This window comes from Poromitra crassiceps (genome assembly GCF_964638095.1).
Source record: "Poromitra crassiceps genome assembly, chromosome: 15".
Lineage (NCBI taxonomy): Eukaryota > Metazoa > Chordata > Actinopteri > Beryciformes > Melamphaidae > Poromitra > Poromitra crassiceps.
This window is the reverse complement of record NC_139634.1, coordinates 26,936,804-26,959,835: the sequence shown is the minus strand read 5'-3', so window position 1 is coordinate 26,959,835 and position 23,032 is coordinate 26,936,804. Positions and strand designations below refer to the sequence as shown.

At 44.0% G+C, this 23,032-nt stretch overlaps 1 protein-coding gene across 1 annotated transcript in view; it reads left to right on the top strand.

Annotated features, from left to right (window-relative positions):
- Positions 1 to 21,371, top strand: part of LOC310790435 (ecto-NOX disulfide-thiol exchanger 2-like) — a gene marked incomplete at both ends in the record, with an annotated part of 93,556 nt that extends 72,185 nt beyond the window's left edge. The window contains 6 exons of the mRNA XM_083652124.1: positions 2,917 to 3,104; positions 10,937 to 11,056; positions 15,271 to 15,327; positions 16,601 to 16,706; positions 19,403 to 19,488; positions 21,240 to 21,371. Of these exons, the coding sequence (XP_083508250.1) occupies positions 2,917 to 3,104; positions 10,937 to 11,056; positions 15,271 to 15,327; positions 16,601 to 16,706; positions 19,403 to 19,488; positions 21,240 to 21,371 (689 nt within the window). The remainder of the gene's footprint in view (positions 1 to 2,916; positions 3,105 to 10,936; positions 11,057 to 15,270; positions 15,328 to 16,600; positions 16,707 to 19,402; positions 19,489 to 21,239) is intronic.
- Positions 21,372 to 23,032: the final 1,661 nt, after the last annotated feature.

Genomic DNA, 23,032 nt, shown 5'->3' with positions numbered 1-23,032 from the left:
CCCTGAGCTAGAGTAAACAGTAAACATCAGCCTGATTATTAACAATGCTAACACTCAGCTCTCTCGCTCTCACACACACATGCACACACGCACGCACACGCGCGCACACACACACACACACACACACACACACACACACACACACACACACACACACACAAACAAACATACACGCCAACACAGACATATAAACAAACACACATACTGTACATATTGGGGTCTTATCGCCATAATTGAGTTAATCATGTTTCCACAGCTTGAGAACAAAAAAAATCTCCATTCAAAGTACTCTTCAATACTCATACATACACACTAAGGTGACCAGACGTCCCGATTTTCAGGGACAGTCCCGTTTTTGGTGACCTGTCCCCGGATGGAGCTGTCCCTGAAAATGTCCCCGATTTTCTACTGGCGTCTGCAGCCGATATGACTCTAGCTCTAGCAGGCTCATTCTTAAATCTAGAGTGAAGATACTTATAGGGTATGACTGTAAGACCTACAGCATCCATTGGGACCAACAATGCCATGATACCTCGGGAAGGAAGGGGGCTAAATAATACATTTTGAAAAACCAGCATATGGTCAATTTCAAAGGGGACCCTTGACCTCTCACCCCAACATATCTGAATGAGAATGGATTCTGAGTACCCACGAGTCTCCCCTTTACAGACGTGCCCACTGGCCAACCACTCAAGCAAAAAGGTTGCGGGAGGCTTACGGGTGGGTTAAAAGCATAATAAGCATCACATGTCTATGTTTTGATCCAGGCATCCAACAAGTGTTTACATGTTTTGCTGCTTCCTGCTCTTACAGGAAAACATTGAAAAAGCCATTAGGACTGAAAATACTTTTTGAGATCTGAGGCTATTCATAAAACATCCGGCGCTGTAGGTTCGGAAAGCCAGGCCAATGCTGCTGGGGAACACATTGACATTTTGTAAAGGGGCACAGTGAATGACGTGTGTGTGTGTGAGTGGGGGGGGGGGGGATTTCACCAGGGGCCTCTTCGTGAAGCCGTACAGTACAACAGCCATGGACAAAATAAATGAAACCGGAATCATCCCCCTTTATTATTTCATAGGTAATAACATTGGATATTTTTATGATATATTGATTGCCGGACTGGAAATGTCCCCGATTTTCATTTGAGAAATCTGGTCACCTTAACATACACACACACACACACACACACACACACACACACACACACACACACACACACACACACACACACACGTGCACCGTGCATTGTGCACCGTTGTGCGTGGCACACACCCCCTCCTTATTATACTGTATAGTATAGTAGTGAGATTAGCATAGAGGCCCTTGCAACCCTATAAAAGGCATGTGACAAAACTGTCTGTCTGTCTGTCTGTATCCATTTATCCATTTATTATTGGGGTTGCCCAACTAATCTGAAAGTGCACATGGACATTGGCACAATACAGGGTAGGGACTGACAAAGTCGATTTTTCCATTTCCCAAATTCAAGCTGTTTATTAGCATTTTTTGGGGCAATTCTGCACAGAGTTGTGGCACGCACATCCCCGGGTATGGACTAGTCAATACATAATCAGTGGAATATACACCCAAATCAATAAATATGTCTCGCCCTGCTCTCACTGGCACAGTTGAGGTCAGTTCCAAGTGAATTAAATCTCTCCAGGAAAGTTAATGGGAAAAAGAATCCTATTGTAGTGGGAAAAGCCTATTTAGAGATAAAAGGCACATTTTGCCGTTACTCAATAGGGATTGTATTTCATCGCCTGCATGGGAACGTCGTTTCTTAAAGGCTTTCATACTCTCCATTTGCTTCAGAAATGTAAAAGGAGGAGAAGGATTCTTTGTCTAGCGGTCTCTAGGGGATTTTACAGTTTTCCGCTGTTAGTGAAATGAAAAACAATTAATTTTTGGCAGCTTTTATGAAAAATGGCATTGTGTTTTTTTATTCTTTCAGAATTAGTGTGAGGGGAAAAGAATAAAGAGGGATACATGTCAAAGAACAAAGTTGGTGCGGATTATGTGTGACGTGAGGGTGACGTGTTGCAATTTGATTGTTGCCATTGGGTACTTTTTTTTTTTACTTACACTATTTGAAGGGGTGTGCATAAGACATGACACCTGTCATGAACATGAAGGAGGCTGTATGAATGTTTATGACTTGTCATTAAGTGTCATTCTGTAAATTATGTCATTGTTCATGCAAAGTTGACATTGCTTGAGATGTTTTCATTATGACAACTTGACATTATCCAATACAATATAACCTGTCAATGTCTTTGTTAGAACAACTTGACATTAACCAAGACAGTGTAATTAGACTTTAGTGACATCTTAGTGAAAAGTTCAAATTATAACACTGTAGTTTAGGTCAAGGGAAACACTCATGACACAGTTATAAACTCATTTGGCAGTGTAATTGCACTTGAGGACTTCTTAATGCCTATGTCACGTTTATGACAGGTTATGTTGTCTTGGTTAATGTCAAGTTGTCATAACGAAGACATTGACAGATTATGTTGTCTTGGTTAATGTCAAGTTGTCATAACGAAGACATCTCAAACAATGTCAACTTTGCATTAACAATGACATAATTTACCAAATGACACTTAATGACAACAGTCATAAATATTCATAAAGCCTCCTTCATGCTCATAAGGCGTTGTCATGTCAGTCTTATGCACACCCCTACAAATACCTCAAGGAATTGAGGTATGCTCTGTGGTGAGTGTAAAGGATTTACCAAAATATTTTTCAAGAATCGGTTTACCAACCCGTAATCTCTCAAGACAGACTGTCAATTTGGATGTGTTTTGTTGGGTTCCAGATTGACCAACCTTACCTGTTCGCTGTAAACAACTGGTGTGTGTGTGTGTGTGTGTGTGTGTGTGTGTGTGTGTGTGTGTGTGTGTATAGCTGTGTCCCAAGCAGAGGCCTTAAAGGAGGAGAACGACTCCCTGCGCTGCCAGCTGGACGCCTACAGGAACGAGGTGGAGCTGCTGAAGCAGGAACAGGGCAAGAACCAGCCAATCGGGAGCGAGGAGGACAACACACACTCTCAGCAGCTCAGCTTCTTACAGCAGGCTCTACAGGGCATGCAGAAGGTAACACACACATGCGCATGCGCACACACACACACACACACACACACACACACACACATGCTCATGCTGTATCAGTTTGCAGATACATGGGGTCAATATTGCCCTTTTATTAAAGCAGCAACACGGAATTTTCATTTTATGTTGATTTTAGCCACCCCTGTGGACAAAAGCGGTAGTGTTTTCCCAGAATGAAGACTGCATTTCCCATGAGCACCACCACTTCGTATCGTAAAAAGATCTTGGCCAGTGTGTGCATTTGCTTTAAAAATAAAATAAAATAAATTTGTTTGAAATCAAGACTGTTTCATAGAAAGTTCCTTGTATAACTTTAAATATTGAATTATCAGCCTGTCCATGCTCACCTCCACCTCCAATATGATGGAGGTTTCTCCCTGACCACAACTGCATCAAAACATAATCCAAAAAGGTTCATAGTGTCTATACTTGACTTAGATCGTTAGTTTTTCTTCTATATCAGACACAGGTTTTTGTTCCTACCTGACATGTTTCGACGGCCATCAGAGGTGTCACTAGATGGTGTGTGACGTGTCTTAAACAGCTGATGTTGTTTACTGTCAAATCTGACAGGACGATCACGCCTCTGTAAACAACATCAGCTGTTTAAGGCACGTCACACACCATCTAGTGACACCTCTGATGAAGACGGAAGTATTGCCGTCGAAACATGTCAGGTAGGAACAAAAACCTGTGTCTGATATAGAAGAAAAACTAACGATCTGCATCAAAACATCTTTCTACATTTTATTTATTTGTAACATCTTTCTACATTTTATTTATTTGTCAGTTGGTCAATAATGTTTTTGTAAATTAAATCTTCATTTAAAGGTAGGGTTAATCCCTAACCCTATCCCAGAATTCCCACTGCCATTGAAAATGTGGGGTGGGTCACCGATAGCTGCTGATTCTAGAAGAAATCTGTAGAACAAAAAGAGAAAAAAAAAACGCGCTTCAGCTGATAATGCCAGACCGGTGCCTCTCAGACAAGGGGACTGAATTAAACTAGTGAAACAAAAGGATCTGGAGCACACGGTCAAAGTTAGGCAATTTAATAGGTGCAAACAAAGACTGACATTTCGACACACACAGGTGTCTTCTTCAGAGTCAAAAAACCAGACTCTGAAGAAGACACCTGTGTGTGTCGAAACGTCAGTCTTTGTTTGCACCTATTAAATTGCCTAACTTTGACCGTGTGCTCCATATCCCTTTGTTTCTCTAGAAGAAATCTGTTTGGGTCTGGGTTTCAATGGACAGCTTTAGTGCATGATGGTCTAAATGCTGTTTCAGAGGCTTTTCCTCCCTGAAAAGAATGAAGTTATGGGGGGGAACACTGACAGTGAAAATGGCCAAATTTAAAAATATTGAATTTCAGGATTTAAAAAAACTGTCTATCTGCTTCAGTCTAGGCGTTGGTATCGGCCTTCAAAAACCCGTTTTAGTCAAACCATAATACACAGACATGCTGTGTACTAGAGATGCGCGGATGAGCTTTTATGCCATCCTAATCCGCGTGTATGCATGAACCATCCATCCGCCCGCCATAAATCTGCACAAATTATTTCATACTATTTATAGATCCGCGCCCGCCATGCACCCGACGCTATAAACGCTATAAAACGATATAAAAGGAGCAAACTTACGGTTTCTGCTGCCGTTGGTGCGATCGCTGCAGTCCAAGACTCCAAATAAACTTCCATGCTGTATTATGTCCAGTGCACCACTTGCCCTCATGTAGTTTACTCGGCTAACGCTATAGCTTTAAGTTTAGATTGCCTCATTGTATGGGGAAATACGAACGCGTCTTCTCTTCAAACACGTCTTCTATTCAGCGAAGACTCCTTTTTGAGGGTGACGTCATTGACCATATATGGACGAAAAGTGGAGAGCACATGGCTGTATTGTTTGGTTTACGGCCGTGGGTCCTTTGGGGGATCTACAATAGGCGACTAAGAATGTGCCTGACGAAAAATGTAGCTTAAAATACATTCATAGACTAGAGAACGTAATTAATATTATTTTTCCTCATTAATGAAACATCGTTTCAACCGCCCGCAACCCATCCGCTATTAATCAGAATGTTTATTTTAATGATCCAGCCCGCCCGCGGGGTGGGATATCCGTGGTCAGCACGGTTATAACTGCGGCCCGCGCATCACTACTGTGTACACACACACACACACACACACACACACACACACACACACACACACACACACACACACACACACACACTTCGACAAGAGCACACAAGCCATCACAAATATTACAAACTAGGCATCTTGCGCACTACGCATGCTCGATCCCTAGGCTCGCCCCTCCTGCAGCTCGCCGAGCTGGCCCTGCAGCTCACATATTATACGCAGCTTGGCTGCACTATTGGCATCACTTACTGATGACATCACTGATGATGTCACAATGCCTATGACATCATCAGTCATGTCATATAGACCCATTTAGAGTGGACATCACAGCATTAGTTGTGCACGCATCGGCTGTATCCAAAACTCTGAGGAACTGAAGCCGAAACGAGAGATCCCCTGAATACAGGAAAAAGATGTCTTGTGCCGTATGCGTATATACGCTGGACATTCCCACTAGGAATATGAGGATGTCCCGCACTACAACTTTGCGATGTAGTTGGATCCTAGACCCATCCTGACAGTGAGCATGGGTCAGGAAACCTCACCCCATTGAAAGAGTTAACTTATTTGTGTAAGATAACCTGTCTGTTGCTGGCAAAGCTTTAAAATATGTGGCGGAGGCGTCCGGATCTTCCATAATTTCTATGACAGCTAAACCACTAGTCGTAACTTTCTGCAACCAGTTCGGCTTCACCGCGCCTATGACATCATCAGTGATGTCATAAGATGATTTTGTTCTTATGACATCACTGATTACATTATCAGTCTCCTCAGTGATGTCAGAATGCCTATGACATCATCAGTGGGACAAAAATTGAAACAGAGAACAGACAGACAGAGATTGCCCACTTGCTCCCTTTTATAGATGTAGATTGGCACCAAGCAGAGACACTGAGATTGCAGTAATATCTTGCTCATAATGTCAGAAAGCCCTCTAAAGAAGCCACTTCGAGCTCGAGGCCAGTTCTAATAAAATATCCCCCTTGGTAACATTTAGCAATGCAATGGATAAAGAAAACTCTTCCTCAGGCACCTTTGTGATCACCTGCTGGGTTGTCAAACAGGCCCAGCTTCCTGCTTCTATTCTTCGTAGCAAAGGATGTCAGAATGTATTATTTTCAAAGGAGATCATGTATTATCCGCTTCCACTTTATTTCATCATGGTGGAATGTAATTACCCTTACAAAATGCGCCCCCTGCTGGCTTGTGTAGGAGAAGATTAGATGAGTTGATTAACATAATATCTAGATGACAATTTGGACACATCTTGTGCTTTTCCAGCGTGAAATTGTCTTGTTTTGTAGCCTTGCAAACGACCATGAATGAACCTGGATCAGCTCATGTGTTAGACATCACCAAGTGGGTGATAGATTTAAGCTGTCAAACTCACCTCTGCAGCTGTGCATCTCACACCCGCCCTCCACCTCCAGCATCCACCTGCACCCACCCTCCACCTCCAGCATCTCACACCCGCCCTCCACCTCCAGCATCCACCTGCACACCCACCATCCACCTGCACCCACCCTCCACCTCCAGCATCCACCTGCACACCCACCCTCCACCTCCAGCATCCACCTGCACACCCACCCTCCACCTCCAGCATCCACCTGCACACCCACCCTCCACCTCCAGCATCCACCTGCACCCACCCTCCACCTCCAGCATCCACCTGCACACCCACCCTCCACCTCCAGCATCCACCTGCACCCACCCTCCACCTCCAGCATCCACCTGCACACCCACCCTCCACCTCAAACATCCACCTGCACACCCACCCTCCACCTCCAGCATCCACCTGCACTCTCGTTCTATGCTTCCCCGTGGGGGAAGAAGCTGCATTGATCTCTCCCCGCTCTTGCTTTTTTGGCTGGCTGTAAATGATGCTTGGCAGGGGGCTGTGATGAAACAGGGGGTGTGATGAAACAGGGGTGTGTGATGAAACAGAGCCTTGATGCAAAAATAAAATCTATATTTACATTTATTCTCAATTAAATCGCCGTATTCAGTACGTGAGTTGACTGACTGAAATGTGTTTATGCTGTCATGACGTGTCTGCGCTTCCACAATGGCACTTAGATGCTCTGTCAAGCAGAGAATGGATGCTATAGGAGCCTAACTCAGATTGCTATTGAGCTAACAAAGGTGATCTTAATGTTTTTAAGATGTATTATATTACAGATCTATGTGATTGAGGTAAAATTATGTCTTGTGACTAATTGTAAGAGTAGTCACTAGATTGGTCACTGTGATCCCTGCCTTTAGTATTTATGTTTGTTTATTCCATTTGACAGCATATACTTGAAGGTCTTTGATCGAAACGTTCCATACCGCTATATTGTGTTGATTTATAGCCTCTCGTTAGTCCTTCCTAATGTTTGTCTAATGTCTTTGTCTTCTAATGTCTCTTTACAACAAGGCATTATACAGAATAGCTAAATATGCTTTTCATTGTCTGTGAAAAGCAAATATTGTGGAAGGCTTTTTGAGTCCTCTCTACCTGCTCAGACATGCCTGATCCCATTTACACTTGATATGAAATGTGATTTGTATCTGTCTTATCTGGATCAAGAAAAACGTGTTGATGCAAGGTGTAAGAATTTGATAGCAGCTACCATTATGGCAGATGCTGGCTCACATTATGATTGTATCTCAGCGTTTTAGAGTGTGTGATTGCAATTCTCACAGTACTCTCTCATAGTCAGTGTTGGGCAAGTTACTTTCAAAATGTAATATACTACATATTACTAGTTACTTTCATTTGAAAGTAATAAGTTACTTTCCAATATTACTTTCTGTGTAGAGTAACTGGTTACTTATTACACTACTTTTGCATTACTTTTACCAAAATAACAGCAGCAGCAGAATGACATCGCCGCCCCGGAACCATCCCGAAAAATAATTTCAACCGCCTTGAAACCGCCAGTGTAAACAATCCAAAATTCTAAATGTTATTCTTTTCCTTTGTCATTGTCATCTAGAGTGGCTATTTGCATAAAAACACACATTTTGATTAGGAAATGATTGTATCGTTTTTTTAACATGTGCTTTGATTTAATAAAATGTAACTCAATTTGTAACTTGAGTTACTTGACAAAGTAACTGGTATAATATTACTGAAATCCTATAAGTAATAAGTTATATTACTGAGTTACTGCTAAAAGTAATATATTACATGTAATATGTTACTTTTGTAATGAGTTACCCCCAACACTGCTCATAGTGAGGAAGTAGCCGCATATGGGGTAGTGATGTGCCAGAGCCTGCTGGTTTTCTATTTCACGTGGTAGTTGAAACATCTGGGCTGATTATCATGATGCTTTTTTGTGAAGTTTTTCACGCGAAGTGAAGCACACAGTCCATCTCAAATCTCAAGGAAGCTCCATGCTTACTTTCATGAAAAATTCATTCACCCCCAGACAACTTGGGAAGAACGTTCTCCACAAGGACTCAAGCATCAGCTTGGCGTTCTTGGTTTTGATATTCAGGTGCCCTGGTGTTCCATGGTCTCATTCAGACCAGGATTACACCAGGTGAATGTAAATAACTAGCAGGTAGAGGAAAGATCAGCAGGGCTAAAGTCAGAAAACAATCCCTTCCATGGCAAAGTACGTCCTGGGTGCACAGTAGTATCACCTCTGTTGACCCATAATCTGCTACATGTTTTTCTGTCTTACTGTTGACAGGAGGGGGTTTTCAGGTGACATTATGTCACCCTCAGGCAGCGATAGTGGAGCTCCTCAGCTCTTGGCCAACATGGCTGTGAACAGCTGATGGCATTTCTAAATGTTCATTTGGCCGTCTCAGCTGAACTGAATAGAAATGGTTAATTTATTAGCTGTTTTTGACAAGGAAAGTCTGTTAACCATCACTTCCTTTGCATTGTGCAAGCCAAAAATGAGTTCTGAACACGATGAGGACAGAATGCAGAGAATAAAAGTGTATAGTGTAGAAATAGCAGGGCATGAATGGATAGTTTATTATCCCGATAGCATATCCACATGCAAATGGCATTTGAATACCAGGGGTGCGTTCGTTCCATTTGGCCAAAATGTGCCTGCTCCTCCGTCCTCGTGGGCTCGACTCCTCACTGGTTCAGCCTCCAAAAATGAGCCGCCATCATTAAGGAAGATCCAAAAGGTTAAAAGACACATGAAGGAGCCTTCAAGTCACCATCCCCCAATGAGGTGTAGTCAGAGGATCCACAGGCGTATCCCCAATGCAGAAATAATGACTGACGATATACTGTATACCTCTATAGACTGAGCCCAGCTCCATACTATCCAAAATGACAGATAAAATCCACAGTTGTAAGAAGCGTTTTCTTTTTTCTTTTCTGAATTCTATTTGACTGTGTTACCATGTAATTTTCCTTCTGGGAGAATCAAATCTTCTTAAAGCTCATTAACAGCCTTTTGTCTGTTTTGCACATGTTCTTACAGGCTGTAAGATCTTGATCTGGTTTAGGGGGAAATGAATAAGGCTTTGGTTCGTTGCTGGCAAGATGTCAAACGGCATACACAAACATTTCCCCAATCCAAATCGCAAAAACATCAAACTCCGCACAGACACACATCAGCTTAGGAAAAGTCTTTCAGATGTTCTGGCTTCATGAAGTAGGCCAGTATCATTAGGACCTGGCATAGATGAATTACACACTCATTCTAACTTTTATGAAATGTTTCTATGTGGATAAAAGTAGACAGCTGTCACCCGCGGAGGGGAAGGATGGAGACGCTGTGTGCGAGGTGCCTCAAACAGCACGCTTCAAACGGCGGCGCGTGTATGCTTCATTCATTTTGCAGCTTGCCACACGCTGAAAAAACAGTGCCACCCTCCACGCCTAAACCTAATGGCGGCATTGCGGGCTGTCGGCACTGTGGTTGGTTGGCATAGCGGGTGGACCCCGAAAAAACACCACTGCAACGGCTGCCTTTACTTTACCTGCTGGTTCAGGGTCAGCCAAACTAGGAACCTTAAAGTCACAAGCCTGCTTCGGATGATGTTTGCTGCAGAAACTGTTGACAAGTAGTCTCTTAAAACAGACTGTCTTATCTACATCCGGCAGATGCAGCTATATACAGTCTGTACTTCGTGGGGGAGAATCATGCACCAAACGGAAGAGGAAGTTGAAAGGCGGGACTTCCGCTCATTCGTCCAATCAGAATTTAACATTAGCTAACTAGCTGTATACTGCTGTAGCTATCGTTAGCTAACGCTGATTAGTAAGACGAACGATAAGCTCAGTAACGTTAGCAACTTACCTCATCACTTTCGTTTAACTCTGGAATAAGTGCACGTCTTGCACGAGGTTCCTCCAAGCCGCGGATACATCGTTTACGTCTATCAGGGTGACAGGGTCTTATTTCACCGGTTTCGTCGGCGTAGCTTCCATGGTAATTCTAAAGCACTGCTAGCATTAGCAACCTGCATCGGTTTAAGTTTCCGGGGGGAACATATTTTTCGTGGACACGCGTGTCGTGATTGGTCAGATTCCGTCGAACTTCCTTCCGGTCTGAAGGTTTTTTTCACTACTTCCTTGTGCATGTTCTGGGGGTCTAACGTACAGACGGTATGGCGAGAGCATTTGAAAATTGCGGAAGCCAACTCGTCTGTTCTAAGAGACTAGTTGACAAGCAGATCAGCATTGATGAATCGTTCTTTTCCTGTGTTTAGCAACTGCTGAAGATGAGGGAGGAGTTAAACGAGCGGGAGGCGGAGCTTGGGAAGAGTATGGAGGACAAACGGCAGCTGAAGAACCAAATCCACAACCTGCAAACTGTACACACTCTACAGGTTAGAAGGAAACACACGCATGCACACACGCACACGCACACGCACACACACACACACACACACACACACACACACACACCCACGCACACGCACATACACACACACACACACACACACACACACACACACACACACGTACGTACAGAGGATGGAGACTGCGGTGTTCATGTTCATAATGTTCCTGAGTGTGTTTAAATGAAAAGTCTGAATCTGACAAATTGGCATTTAAAGTGAAATACAATATCTGATTTGAGCTGTAGTCGGAGAGAAATTACTTCGTAATGAGGTTCAATGTGTGAACAATATTAGAAAAATATTTCATCAGTCGCCACAGCCCACACTTTTATGAAGATTTTAGTGCGTCTCTAACGGGTGTGTAATGATAATTTGTCCTTAAGTCAACCCAAGGCAAATGAAAGATCAAGCTTGCCTGGAGGCACTGATAGAGAGATGTTTGAGGTATTAACCATACCTTCCAGGAAGAATATTGAAAAAGACAATTAATTTGGAATACCTGACAGGAACAGGTACCAATCCAGAAATGCCCGAATTATTTCCTATGAAGGGGCCAAAAAGGAATCTGGATGGAGGTCCGTGGGCCAAAAATAAGTGTTGATGTTATGTGAAATTACATTACATTAAAATGTATTATATTTTATAGGCAATTTACATTCTAAATCTAAAATAAATGTTCAAAATAATAAAAACACTAGTTTAACTGTTTAACAGTATTTTTTATTAGTTAGATGTTTGTATCTGTTTGCATGTTTGCATGTTTCTTTGTTTGTCTGCAGGATATGTCAAAACTTATGAATGGATTTGCACGAAACACCCAAAGGGGGTGTGGTAATGGGCGTGGCCAATCACAAAAAGGCGCCTAACTTCCAAACGGATTCATGTAACACCACGAAACTTTGTAGATACGTTGGGCGGAAGTATGCACTCTACTGAGTGCCCTCTAGTTTGTAATGTTATCAAGATAGAGCCTGGAACTGCTCCAGTGGGAGACAGAATTTCCGGGTACTTAAAATGTTCGAATGCTATTTGTTATTTATATGTGACATTTCACACAGTATTAAGATCTTTCTCTCTCTCATTTCCGGAAACCAACACTCTAATTTGTAATGTTATCAACATACAGCCTGGAACTGCTCCATGTTAATGAGAGACAGGATTTTAGGACACATAAAATGCTTGAACGAGCCTTTACCACCCAAAAGAGATTGATGTTACATTATGTAGTTAAGCAGAAGATTCCGCGCCTTGTCCTGAGAAAATTGCCCTGGGTGCTTCATAGCCATCTTTTCCATCGCTTCCATTGAGTTTTTAATGATGTTCTACATTGGGTAGTACATTGGTATTATATCACAAATTAGGAGGTGGGGCGATCTCTTGCCTTTTTATTCCGAGTTGTAGGCAATTATCAATGGGGAATGGCAGAATGTTAGAGGAGCTGGCTTGTGACCAGTTAGTTTGTGTTCAAACAGCAGAAGAGGTTATTGTGGGCAGCTTGAGCACACAGCAGCTTCGTTGCCGTGTGGGGGGAAAAAGGGTGTTAAAACAGACCGCACTCTCTCCAGACAAAAAGGTGTTAAGACCGAACTTGTCCTGAGGCTTGAGGGAAATATCAAATCATTTTAACACTGAAACACCTTGCCATTCCAGGGGCGTAAATATAGACAGTGCAGGGCTGCACTGGAGCCCGTGGGGTAGAGGGCCCATGGAGAGAGCAGGCTCTCCATCAATGTATCGGGCAGAGAACGGGCCGTTGCAAATGACTCAAATTAACCACCCCCGGAATAAGTCTGTGTTCAAATCAGAACACACATTAGATCTAAAGTGGTGCATTTGCTGTATGCCAATCTCTAACAAAATGATATGCTTATTCAACACGAAATCCACATTCATCAACATTAAAGAACCACAGTTTAATACAACTGTACTTTGACTGTCTGTGAGCAGGTGTCCGAGCGCTACCCGTGGTTCTGATATAGCTTGCTCTATGATCTCTCTATTTTCCCCATACAATAGCATAGGTAACTCATTCAACTGTCAAATCCAACACGTTGGTATGATACAGGTATACTAATGTTGTGTGTGTGTGTGTGTGTGCGTGTGCGTGTGTGTGTACTTCGTAACTAGCGTGTACTAGGACCCGTCACAACTCCTTGCACTGGGGCCCGTCGTGACTACCTTAAGCCACTGTGCCATTCCACTTCAAGAGAAGCGTTTTTGACTAAAATACCAGACATGTGATTTAAATTCAATTCACCCATTTGAATACAACAGAGATGTCATTGACGTGCAGGTGTGTTCCACCGCTACTGAGGCTGATCGCTCGTTAGCCAATTTCAGCTCGCCATGGTAACAAGGAGGCGGGTTGACACGAGAATGAGCTTCAAGTTCAATCAGCCTTGTAATTGGATAATGATAATGCTAATATGCTACAGTCAAATGGTGCATGCTGCTGACTCTGATAGCTTGTTTTCTGCTCTCAAGTCATATTTTTGAGCAACAGAGCTGCCCAACTTGGTCCGCCGTGAGCAGACTGAAGGTCGCTCAGCTGATCTGCTGACTGCAGATTTTTCAGTAAAGAGGAGAATTAACCATTCTCAACCAGACTGCTGCATGATGGCCATTCATTCAGATCAGCCAGAGTGACAGAGTTGTCAATATGCACTTTAATGGTGATGACTTTGATTAAAATGTCGTGCAGCACTGAAATGTGTCCCCACAAGAGTGATCCATGGGAAATATGGTAATTAAATCCACACAGAGAGGTGCACACATGAATCATGCCAGGCAGTCTCATTAAAAGGAGAAAGAGAAATCAATTTGCAGGGGGACTTTCCCTGTAGATTAGTGGTTCTTGTGGGCTGATTTGCCATGTTGAACACATCTCCTCGTGCCATCGCTCGACCCTCACTGCCCATCACTGTCCCTACTGTCACCAAATACTGGATCTACATTAGCTAAGGTCAATGTGACTATTGACCTATCATCATCATGTGAACAACCTACTGTCGCTCAGTAAGATGAGATCTTTATTCATTCTAGTTAATTGGATCATTGCAGCAGCAAGAATAACAATGAAACTATATAGTAGAAACAAAAGGGGTTATATAAATAAATGCAGCTAAGCTAACAAGTCCAACATACAGTATATAAAGTAGATTATAACAGGTACCTCAGATCAACTGATCTGATTGGTTCATAGTATGTTATATATATATGTTGTATAGTTCATGGTATATTGACCATACCTAATTCCTTTGCGCAATTCAGTATCGCTCCGCATCTGTGAATGCCGTTCAAGCAGTGCTGCAGACCGGTTCGTAGTTACCAACTAGTACTGTAGTAGTTAGCAACTACTCTCAAATACATGGTACAAGAACTGGGTAGTGCAAGGCCGGTGGACTATACACTATATACTTTTGCAAACATTCAATCTGAGCTGTATCTCTGTGTATACTATACGTGCATTCAGGCAGCGTGGCGTTTGGCGTACGCTGTGATTGCAGCTGTCAGCGCGGCCACATGTTCCAGATAATGATCGTGTCAGAGCCACGGCGCACTAAATCCTCTGTCAGGATGTCATGTTTCATCATGTACCTATCAGCATTCTCTATTGTCCTGTTATCACCAGCTTTCAAGGCTGCGTTCACTCTTTTAAACTGGCTTTCATGTATTTAAACCTTTTCTTCGAGTGCATGTCTTCTGATTACATAAAACAATGAATTTCCACACGGCACAGCTGAGCAGGGGAGCGACTTAATAACCGATTGTCTTTTTTTGATGCTCTGGGATAGGGAGTCATACAGTAGCTATATTCACGTAATCTATTTGACATTGCATTATCTGTCTCCATCTCAAGAACATTAACACACAAAAAATCCCAGTGGAAGTAGGCCTTGGTCGTGCTGCCCTCTGTGTGTGTGTGTGTGTGTGTGTGTGTGTGTGTGTGTGTGTGTGTGTGTGTGTGTGTGTGTGTGTGTGTGTGTGTGTGTGCGGGGATGTGTGTGTGTGTGTGTGTGTGTGTGTGTGTATGTGTGCGGGGATGTGTGTGCGTGCGCTGTGTGTGTTCAAATTCATACGAGTGTGTGGCAAAGTGAGAGAGAGGGAGGGATGGAGAGTGAGTTTTGGTGTGTCTGATTGCATTAGTGGGTGATTTGTTTCTGAATGATGTTTTCTTTCATTTTTCTAATCGACTCTAGCTGGAGACGTCAAAGCGAGATGACAGAGAGAGCGAGCCAAGTGCTAATCAAGTCAATGTAGGTGGAAAAAGTCTGAGCCCTCTCGACTCCTCGCTAAACGCTTTTCATCCCCTTCCTCCCGTTTTCCTTGTCTCCTCTCCTGTCCTCTCCTCCTCTTTCCATTCTTCTCCTCTCCTCCTCCCTCGCTCACCTCTTCCAGTGACAGATCATTACAGGCCAATCCACTTCACAGGGACTTTGAATACATTACAACAGACACAACTGGGTTAGGAACTCACCGACCTGTGCTGCAGCGTACAAAGACACATACCGGTATACGTGTTGCACACTCAAATACACACACACACACACACACACACACACACACACACACACACACATTAGGGGGGAGTTTCGCCCTGTGACTGAGCAAAGTTTCAGAGGTCTTCTGTGAAGCTTCTTTATTCAACATACCGGTACATGTACATGGAGCATTTCCAAAGAAGTGACACTAGGGTAAAAAACAAAACGATAAATCTCGGCATAAAGCCAAGCCCACAGTTCAGATTACAGTACTTGGCTCAGAGACAAACCCACGGCTTCTCTTAACCATAATATGGCACACGTGTCTGTATAGGATCAACTATTATTCAGCTATTCAGCAGTTCCGAAACGTAAACATTAGGACCATATATACAGTAGTGGAGGAAGTGCACATACTAGTACACGCACTGATTACCTATGGGATGTACTGTAGAGAAGAAACACTCTACTGAGAACAAAGCATGTTATTCATTAAAAAGCACAGTATTCATTATATTTCTCACAACACACTTTTTCCCTTACATCTACACATCAGCCAGAGTCAACCGTAAACATCAGCTTGATTATTAGCAATGCTAACACTCAGATATCTCTCACTCTCTCTCTCTCTCTCTCTCCCTCTCTGTGTCTCTCTCTCTCTCTCTCTATCTTGCTCTCTCTCTCCAACAGAAATATAGCTGCTGACTGAATTCTCTCTCCTGTATCTCTGCCTGCATTGTCTTATTGTATTTTTGTCCTGCTTCTAAATTGTTTTGTTTGTTTTCTATTTTTGTATTTACTCACAATCTCCAAAACTCTATTCACATGTGGATTGGCGAGGGCATGGTGTAGCATATAAATGTGTGATAACTACCAACAACATGGTGGCCTGTGTCAGTCAGTATTGTTATAGTGAAATAGTATGTCTGTCTGTTGGGAGTCTTGAGCGTTTGTGTGGGAGTTTTAAGCGTTTGTGTGGGAGGTTTAAGCGTTTACCGGTATCACACCTGCAGTTTGACACCAAAGGATTTTGTGTGTCCTCCCCCAGGATGCAACAGCATCGTCTGTGGTGTCCTGCAGTCAGGAGAAGGAAGGTCTCCCAGAGAAGAGTCCCCCCAGTCCCGTCCACTCTGAGAGGGAAGCCCTGCTAGTTGGTACGTTGACACATTTCCGTGGCATTTCTTCATTTACCTTTACATTCTGCATTCACTGATGCACCTACTGTATCCAGAGTGACCTACAAATTCTTAGCAGGAACTGGCACTTTTACTCCACTACATTTATCTTTGTTTCTTCTTCTTTTTTTCTGAGCCTGAGATGCTGAGATTGCCCATCCCTGCTCTAACCATTAGGCCACTCAATATCACTTCCAATGCAGTTGGAATTTTCTGATTGCATTCAGTCACTTTGAAGTACTAACTAGGCATAATTACACGGTCATTAGAGCACAAGAGAAGGCAGATGCAAATAGAGAAAGAGACCATTTTACTCATTAGATTACATAACACTTTATGACACAGAATATGGTGAACATCTCCCATGTGTATAATAAGCTACATACAGTAATTCACAGTATAGAGGTGAACAAAGCTTTGTCGGATTTTGCTGCTTATTTTCCAGTGTGCTGCATTGTCACATGTTGATTGTCAAGGGCATTCTTTGGCTCAATGCATGAAAGAGAGAACTTGCTCTGTCTTATAGGGGAGTCAAAAGAACATGGTGATTCTGCCACAGTCTACCGAGCTCAGGAGCAGCTTCTGTGTCTGGCAGTTTGCTTTTTCAGAGCTGGAAACGCCAATGTCCACTGTCTCTCATACCAGAGTGACTGTGTGATTGGGTTACAGGTAGTTAGGTCGCCAATGGTGCGTGTCGTCTGTACGTGCCCTCTCTGGTTGTTTGTTGCGGCAGCGACAGGCCGTGGTTGAGGATCCGAGCTGGCACATCTCTATGTCAGGATCACTCTTCTTCACGTCTTGTTTGATGCTGAATCCAAGTGAGCAGCGCAGCGGGAAAAGGAACAGTTGGATCCTGGAGGAATTTGTGTCATTGAGAAACGGAGGGTTGTGTCTCTCTTTGCTTTCTCTCTCCCTCCGCGCACTGAATAGAGATGAACACTTCAAATGAGTTGCATTATCTCTGAACTGTTCCCCTTAAGACAACTGACAAACAAAAGCATGCAAGATGAAAAGTCTTTTTTCTTTTTATTCTTGAGTTGCAAAGGCCTTTTTAGGGTGGCTTATGTTGTTGTTTTGTTACCCCATAATGGGGCGAATATTTAGCATAAACATCAAATCATATATTATACATGATGTATTTCCCATTGTTACTCAGTATCTGAGCTTCAGCCAAACTTCTTTTTGCATGCTTGGCTTGTATAGCGCACGCGCGCACACACACACTCACACACATGTGCACGCGCACGTGCACACACACTCACATGCACTGATCAGATTATTTCGAGAGGGGCGCACGGGTACTGCAGCAGTAGATTCCCTGCCTACCAACATGAGAACCACAGGTTCGATTCCCCCGTGTTACCTCCGGCTTGGTCGGGCGTCCATACAGGCACGATTGGCCGTGTCTGCCGGTGGGAAGCTGGATTGAGGGTATGTGTCCTGCACTAGATGCCTCCTCTGGTTAGTCGGGGCACCTGTTCAGGGGGAGGGGAACTGGGGAGAATAAAGTGATCCTCCCACGTGTTATGTCGTGCCGGTGAAACTCCACGCTGTCAGGTGAAAAAGAAGTGGCTGGTGACTGCACATGTATCAGAGGAATCATGTGCTAGTCTACAACTCTCCCCAGGACAGCAGGGGGAATTGGACAAGTACAATCACTCTCCAATCCCGAAGCCAAGCGCAAGAAATTGGCTCGAACCAGAGAACCTCAGCAGCGAACTGCCGAGGAAAAATCTGAGGGAAGATTGGAACTCCAACCCCATACTGTATAATGCAGGTGATAAGACGTGTCTCCCCAGAAGTCTGTTCCAAGCACCTCGCCGGTCCCATCATCCCCTCTGCCTGCCACAGTACCTGGAGCGTCACCCAAGTTCAATAGAGCAGAGTCTTCTTTTGGCTGAGGCCGTGGCAGAGATTTTGTGAAGAAGACCCCCATGATGGGGGTGCCACAAGGCACTTCTCAAACCTCCAGTAAAAATGGTCCCTATTGCGAGCCTCAACACCTACCAATGCAAGTGGACGATCAGAGCCCGAGTCACCAACAAGTCCAGCATCCACACCTGGAGTAACTCTAGAGGAGATGGCAAGCTCTTCTCCTTTGAGATTGTGAATGAGAGTGAGGAGATCAGGATCACAGCCTTCAACAAGGAGGTGGACAAGTTTTTCCCTTTAGTGGAGCAAGGCAAAGTGTACTAACATCAGTAAGGCCACGCTGAAGCTGGCCAACAAGGAGTACACAACGCTGAAGAACAACTACGAGATGACGCTCCATGCTAATGGGGAGGTGTAGGGTTATCTCTCTCCCAGATGGCCCTATCAGTGAGTTCATAGACAGCTGAGGAGAGCTGGAGGAGAGTTTCAGTCGCACATGTCTTTGATGAGAGACAGCAGCATCAAAGCCGTCATTAAACACTCCCTCTAATCTGCAGCCACAATATACAAGAGGCTCTTAACAGCACGGGGAGTCTGGGAAAAGACACTGGAAGCATCCTCACTTGTTTTACACTCAGAGGAGGAGTTAGATATACTGGGCTCTTGAATATTATGTTGATTTGAAGTCATGTTTGACAGAAGACACAAACTCATAGGCTGGAGCTACAGTATGTGTCAGGATGTGTCTTTATGTTTTGACAGTTTAATGAACATCTCTGCATGGCCTGTTTGTTCTACCTCAGGAATCATTTCAACGTTCCTCCACGTCCATCCGTTTGGAGCCAGCATCGAGTACATCTGCTCCTACCTGCAGCGTTTGGACACCAAGGTAAAGGCACACAGAGGCACACATGGACACATGACCTAGACATAGTGACATAGAATAATTTTGCCTGCAGGGCTGACATATGGCCAGGGTCCCGCTGCGCCGTTTTAGACTCCTGGCACAGAGACGAGCTTCACCTGCAGGCTGGCGCCATCATCGACCTGGAGTTACACACATCACAACGGGAGTTACACACATCACACCAGTTACACACATCACACCGGGACTCTCCTTCACATTCAGCTGGTTACAGCCGTCACACGGAAGTCACCCTGTTCAACCACAGCCCTCTATTGTTGGCTGTTGAACATCTCCACAGGAGCAGTATTGGAGGGGGGTGGCATTCAATTTCATCCCACCAGGTTTTCCCAAATGATGCAAAGTGTGATTCAAACTGCTGACCTGTGAGCTCCAGATCTTGCTTTTCTAAACTTCTACGCTCCTTATTCTTAATAGCAATAGCTTTGTGCCTCTCTGTTTTCACACCCCTCCCATGCTCTTGCAGTTTTGGCTTTTGAATTTTCTCTCTAATCCTCACTTGTTGACAAATATATTCATGTTCTGCTTCAGTCTGTTACGTCTGACACCACCAGTTTAGGCTGTTATTCAGTCTGATTTCCCTGGACGACAGGACAAGTTAGAACAGAGCTGTGTCACCATCTAGACGAGAGAAACTGGCCCTCTCTCAGGACCTCTTCTGATTTCTACATTATGACTCATCTTACATAAAAATCCTAAGAGAGATGTGAGAGTGAGATGTCCTGTCTCACTAGCACCTCCATGAGGAGGCCATAGGTATTAATTTATCTTACTTATGAACCTTGTTCTTACATACAGCATGGGGAGCGGAACATGGTGTTCTTCTTATTGCCAATTGGCTTTATCCTCCCACATCTGTGTGTGTTCTCATGTGTGTGTCTGCGCGTGCACGTGTGTGTGTGTGTGTGTGTGTGTGCGTTTGTCATAATGTGCGTGCAATTCTGAGTTTGCCGGTGCATCTGTTGTTCCCACACTGACTCTCCACAGAAACACATCAAACAGCCACAGAGTTTGGTCAATAATAGTCCTGGCTAACAACAAGCCCAATCCTCTCTGCTTATCTAGCGGCTCCACACACACAGCTCCATTGTCAGCGATGACACAGCCGTCATATTCAAGATTCAAGATTTTTATTGTCACTCCATGGTACAAGTATCACGTGTGAAATTCTTGTGCTGTGGACTCCGTTTACAACATAGTGCAAATAGTACAAATATAACAAATATAACAGGGCATATGGGTGCAAAAACAACAAGAGACACAACAAGCATAAGGCAGTATAGTGATAAGACAAGTCAGAGACAGTGGCATATTCACTGCACATAGGTGCACGTGTCGGGTGCATACATATCTCTCCATGATGGACCTTAAGGCGTCCTGACGTCACTGCAGGGCTTGAACAGTCTAGTTATTAATGCAAGACACTGCGGGTTGTCTACACCAGCTTATACAGTGGATCTTGGCACTGTCACCCCAGGCTTTCAATTGACTGATGATCCTCAGCCCATCCGGGTGGTTTGAGCTGGCGTCAATCCTGTCAGGTGGCTTAATACTGTCTTGATGCTTTGCCCTCATCCAATATCATGAGTGTGTGAGAATAATGAGGATGAGGAGCAGAGGTGTGAGAATGTGTGAGTGTATCTGTGTCGATGCATGTGGACTTCCTCTTTGTGCTGTGTCTAATCCTTACCTGACCTGTGTGCATGTGTGTCCAGATTTCCCATGGTGAGGTGGAGGCCCTGCTGACCCGGCTGCCCTGCACCTTCAGACAGGAGCTGACGGGGGTGGGAGCCAGTCTGGAGAAACGCTGGAGCTTCTGTGGCTTCCAGGGCATCAAGGGCACATAGACTACCTGAGGCCGCTGGGATGAGGAAGACACCGCAGGCACACGCAATACCAGTGCGTCAAAATACGTAGATTTGTCACGCCCCCCCTTGGCATCATTATTGCTGACGTGAAACGCTACCTTTCATGTCATATTTGACACGTTCCTCCTCCTGGTTATTTGGCCATTCCCAACCAGCCCTCAGCAGCCGCAACCGGCTGCGAATTGCGGCTGCCACGGCTTTGGGCCCGGCAACGTTTCGTGGGAGCCACAGCTCGAATCGGCCGTTACGTTTAGTAAAGCACAACTTGGTTGGGTTTAAGTAAAATAACCATAGGTTTAGGCAAGAAAGGCAACCTGGTTGGGGTTAGGGTTATAGTTTGAGTTGAGATTTGAACCACCTCTCTTGTGACGAGAAAGTTACAAGTCGGGAACACTATGGGTCCGCCACCCCCACTCCGCCACTCCCGATTGTGACTTTGGCTCAGACTGTCCGACAGTCTTTCGTTGGCATGGCAATAAGGACTCCAAGGGGGTGTGACAAATCGCGCATTTTGACACCATGGGGGTGAGACCGGTTTGGCGCACAGGAGACACAGAGGACAGTAGAGAGACATGGGCGAGACAGGATGAAGCCCACAGCTATTGGAGACAGTGAACTGTACTAGACCGAACGAGGGCACAGATGTTTCTGCATAGATCAGGGAGGAGGTGACGAATGTCAGGGACTCTGTGTGGGTGGCAGGGAGCTAAATATAGTTTTTGTGATGGCAGATTGTTCGAAATGTCTCTATGGTGACAAGAGGAGATGTATCTATCATCTATCATCATCTCTCTCTCTCTACTTTTTTGTGTTTGTGTCTCATGAGATTCAACTAGAAGTCCCTTTTGGAGAGCCAATCTCAGCGCAGTCACAGGATTGGCTGTTTTTCTATACAGGGGCGGGACTTTACATTCTGTGAGCCTGCAGTTGGCTCATTGTGCTGTCAGGCCCAGACTAAAGGGCTACATAGGAAGGTCATCAGGGTCTACTTTCAACCTCTAAACCCTCTGACTTCTCTTTTGCCTATTTGTGGTTTTGTACAATCATGTAAATTAAATTAATATATTTCCTTACTTTCTGTATATAGGCTATTAAATTAAATGTGCATATAAGATGGAGACAGTGATGAGGTTGATTTGTACTTTTTCACCCCACATACAGAAGATTCACATCTCTCAGTATTCCATTATGCTTCAATTTAATGCCCCATGATTGCACTGTCTGTTGTCAATGGACAGCGAATGGAGTAATCAAGTCCAGATTGTATGTGCAGTGCTGCAACTATTCAAATGAAAAGAAGACAGACATACATGTTTGCAGTTGTTGAACTTAGCCGTATACTGTCGCTAATTAGAATCAGCTGAATCTGACTATAATCATAGCAGCGATTTTGCTATCATTAATCAAAACTCATGTTGGCTATGAGTGGATTAATTTTCACACGGTGCCTTCGAGGTCTGGTTCATTTTACGAAGACAGACTATTTCCTTTGTTGTAATTGATTACTCCACCTTATTCCAAGTTAATTGAATGTGAATTACATTGACATCAACATCTCTGGCGTTGCATTCATGCTATAGAAAGTGTTATATTTTCAGTCACGCAATCACAGAAGAAAATGGTCTAGTACATTACTGTAT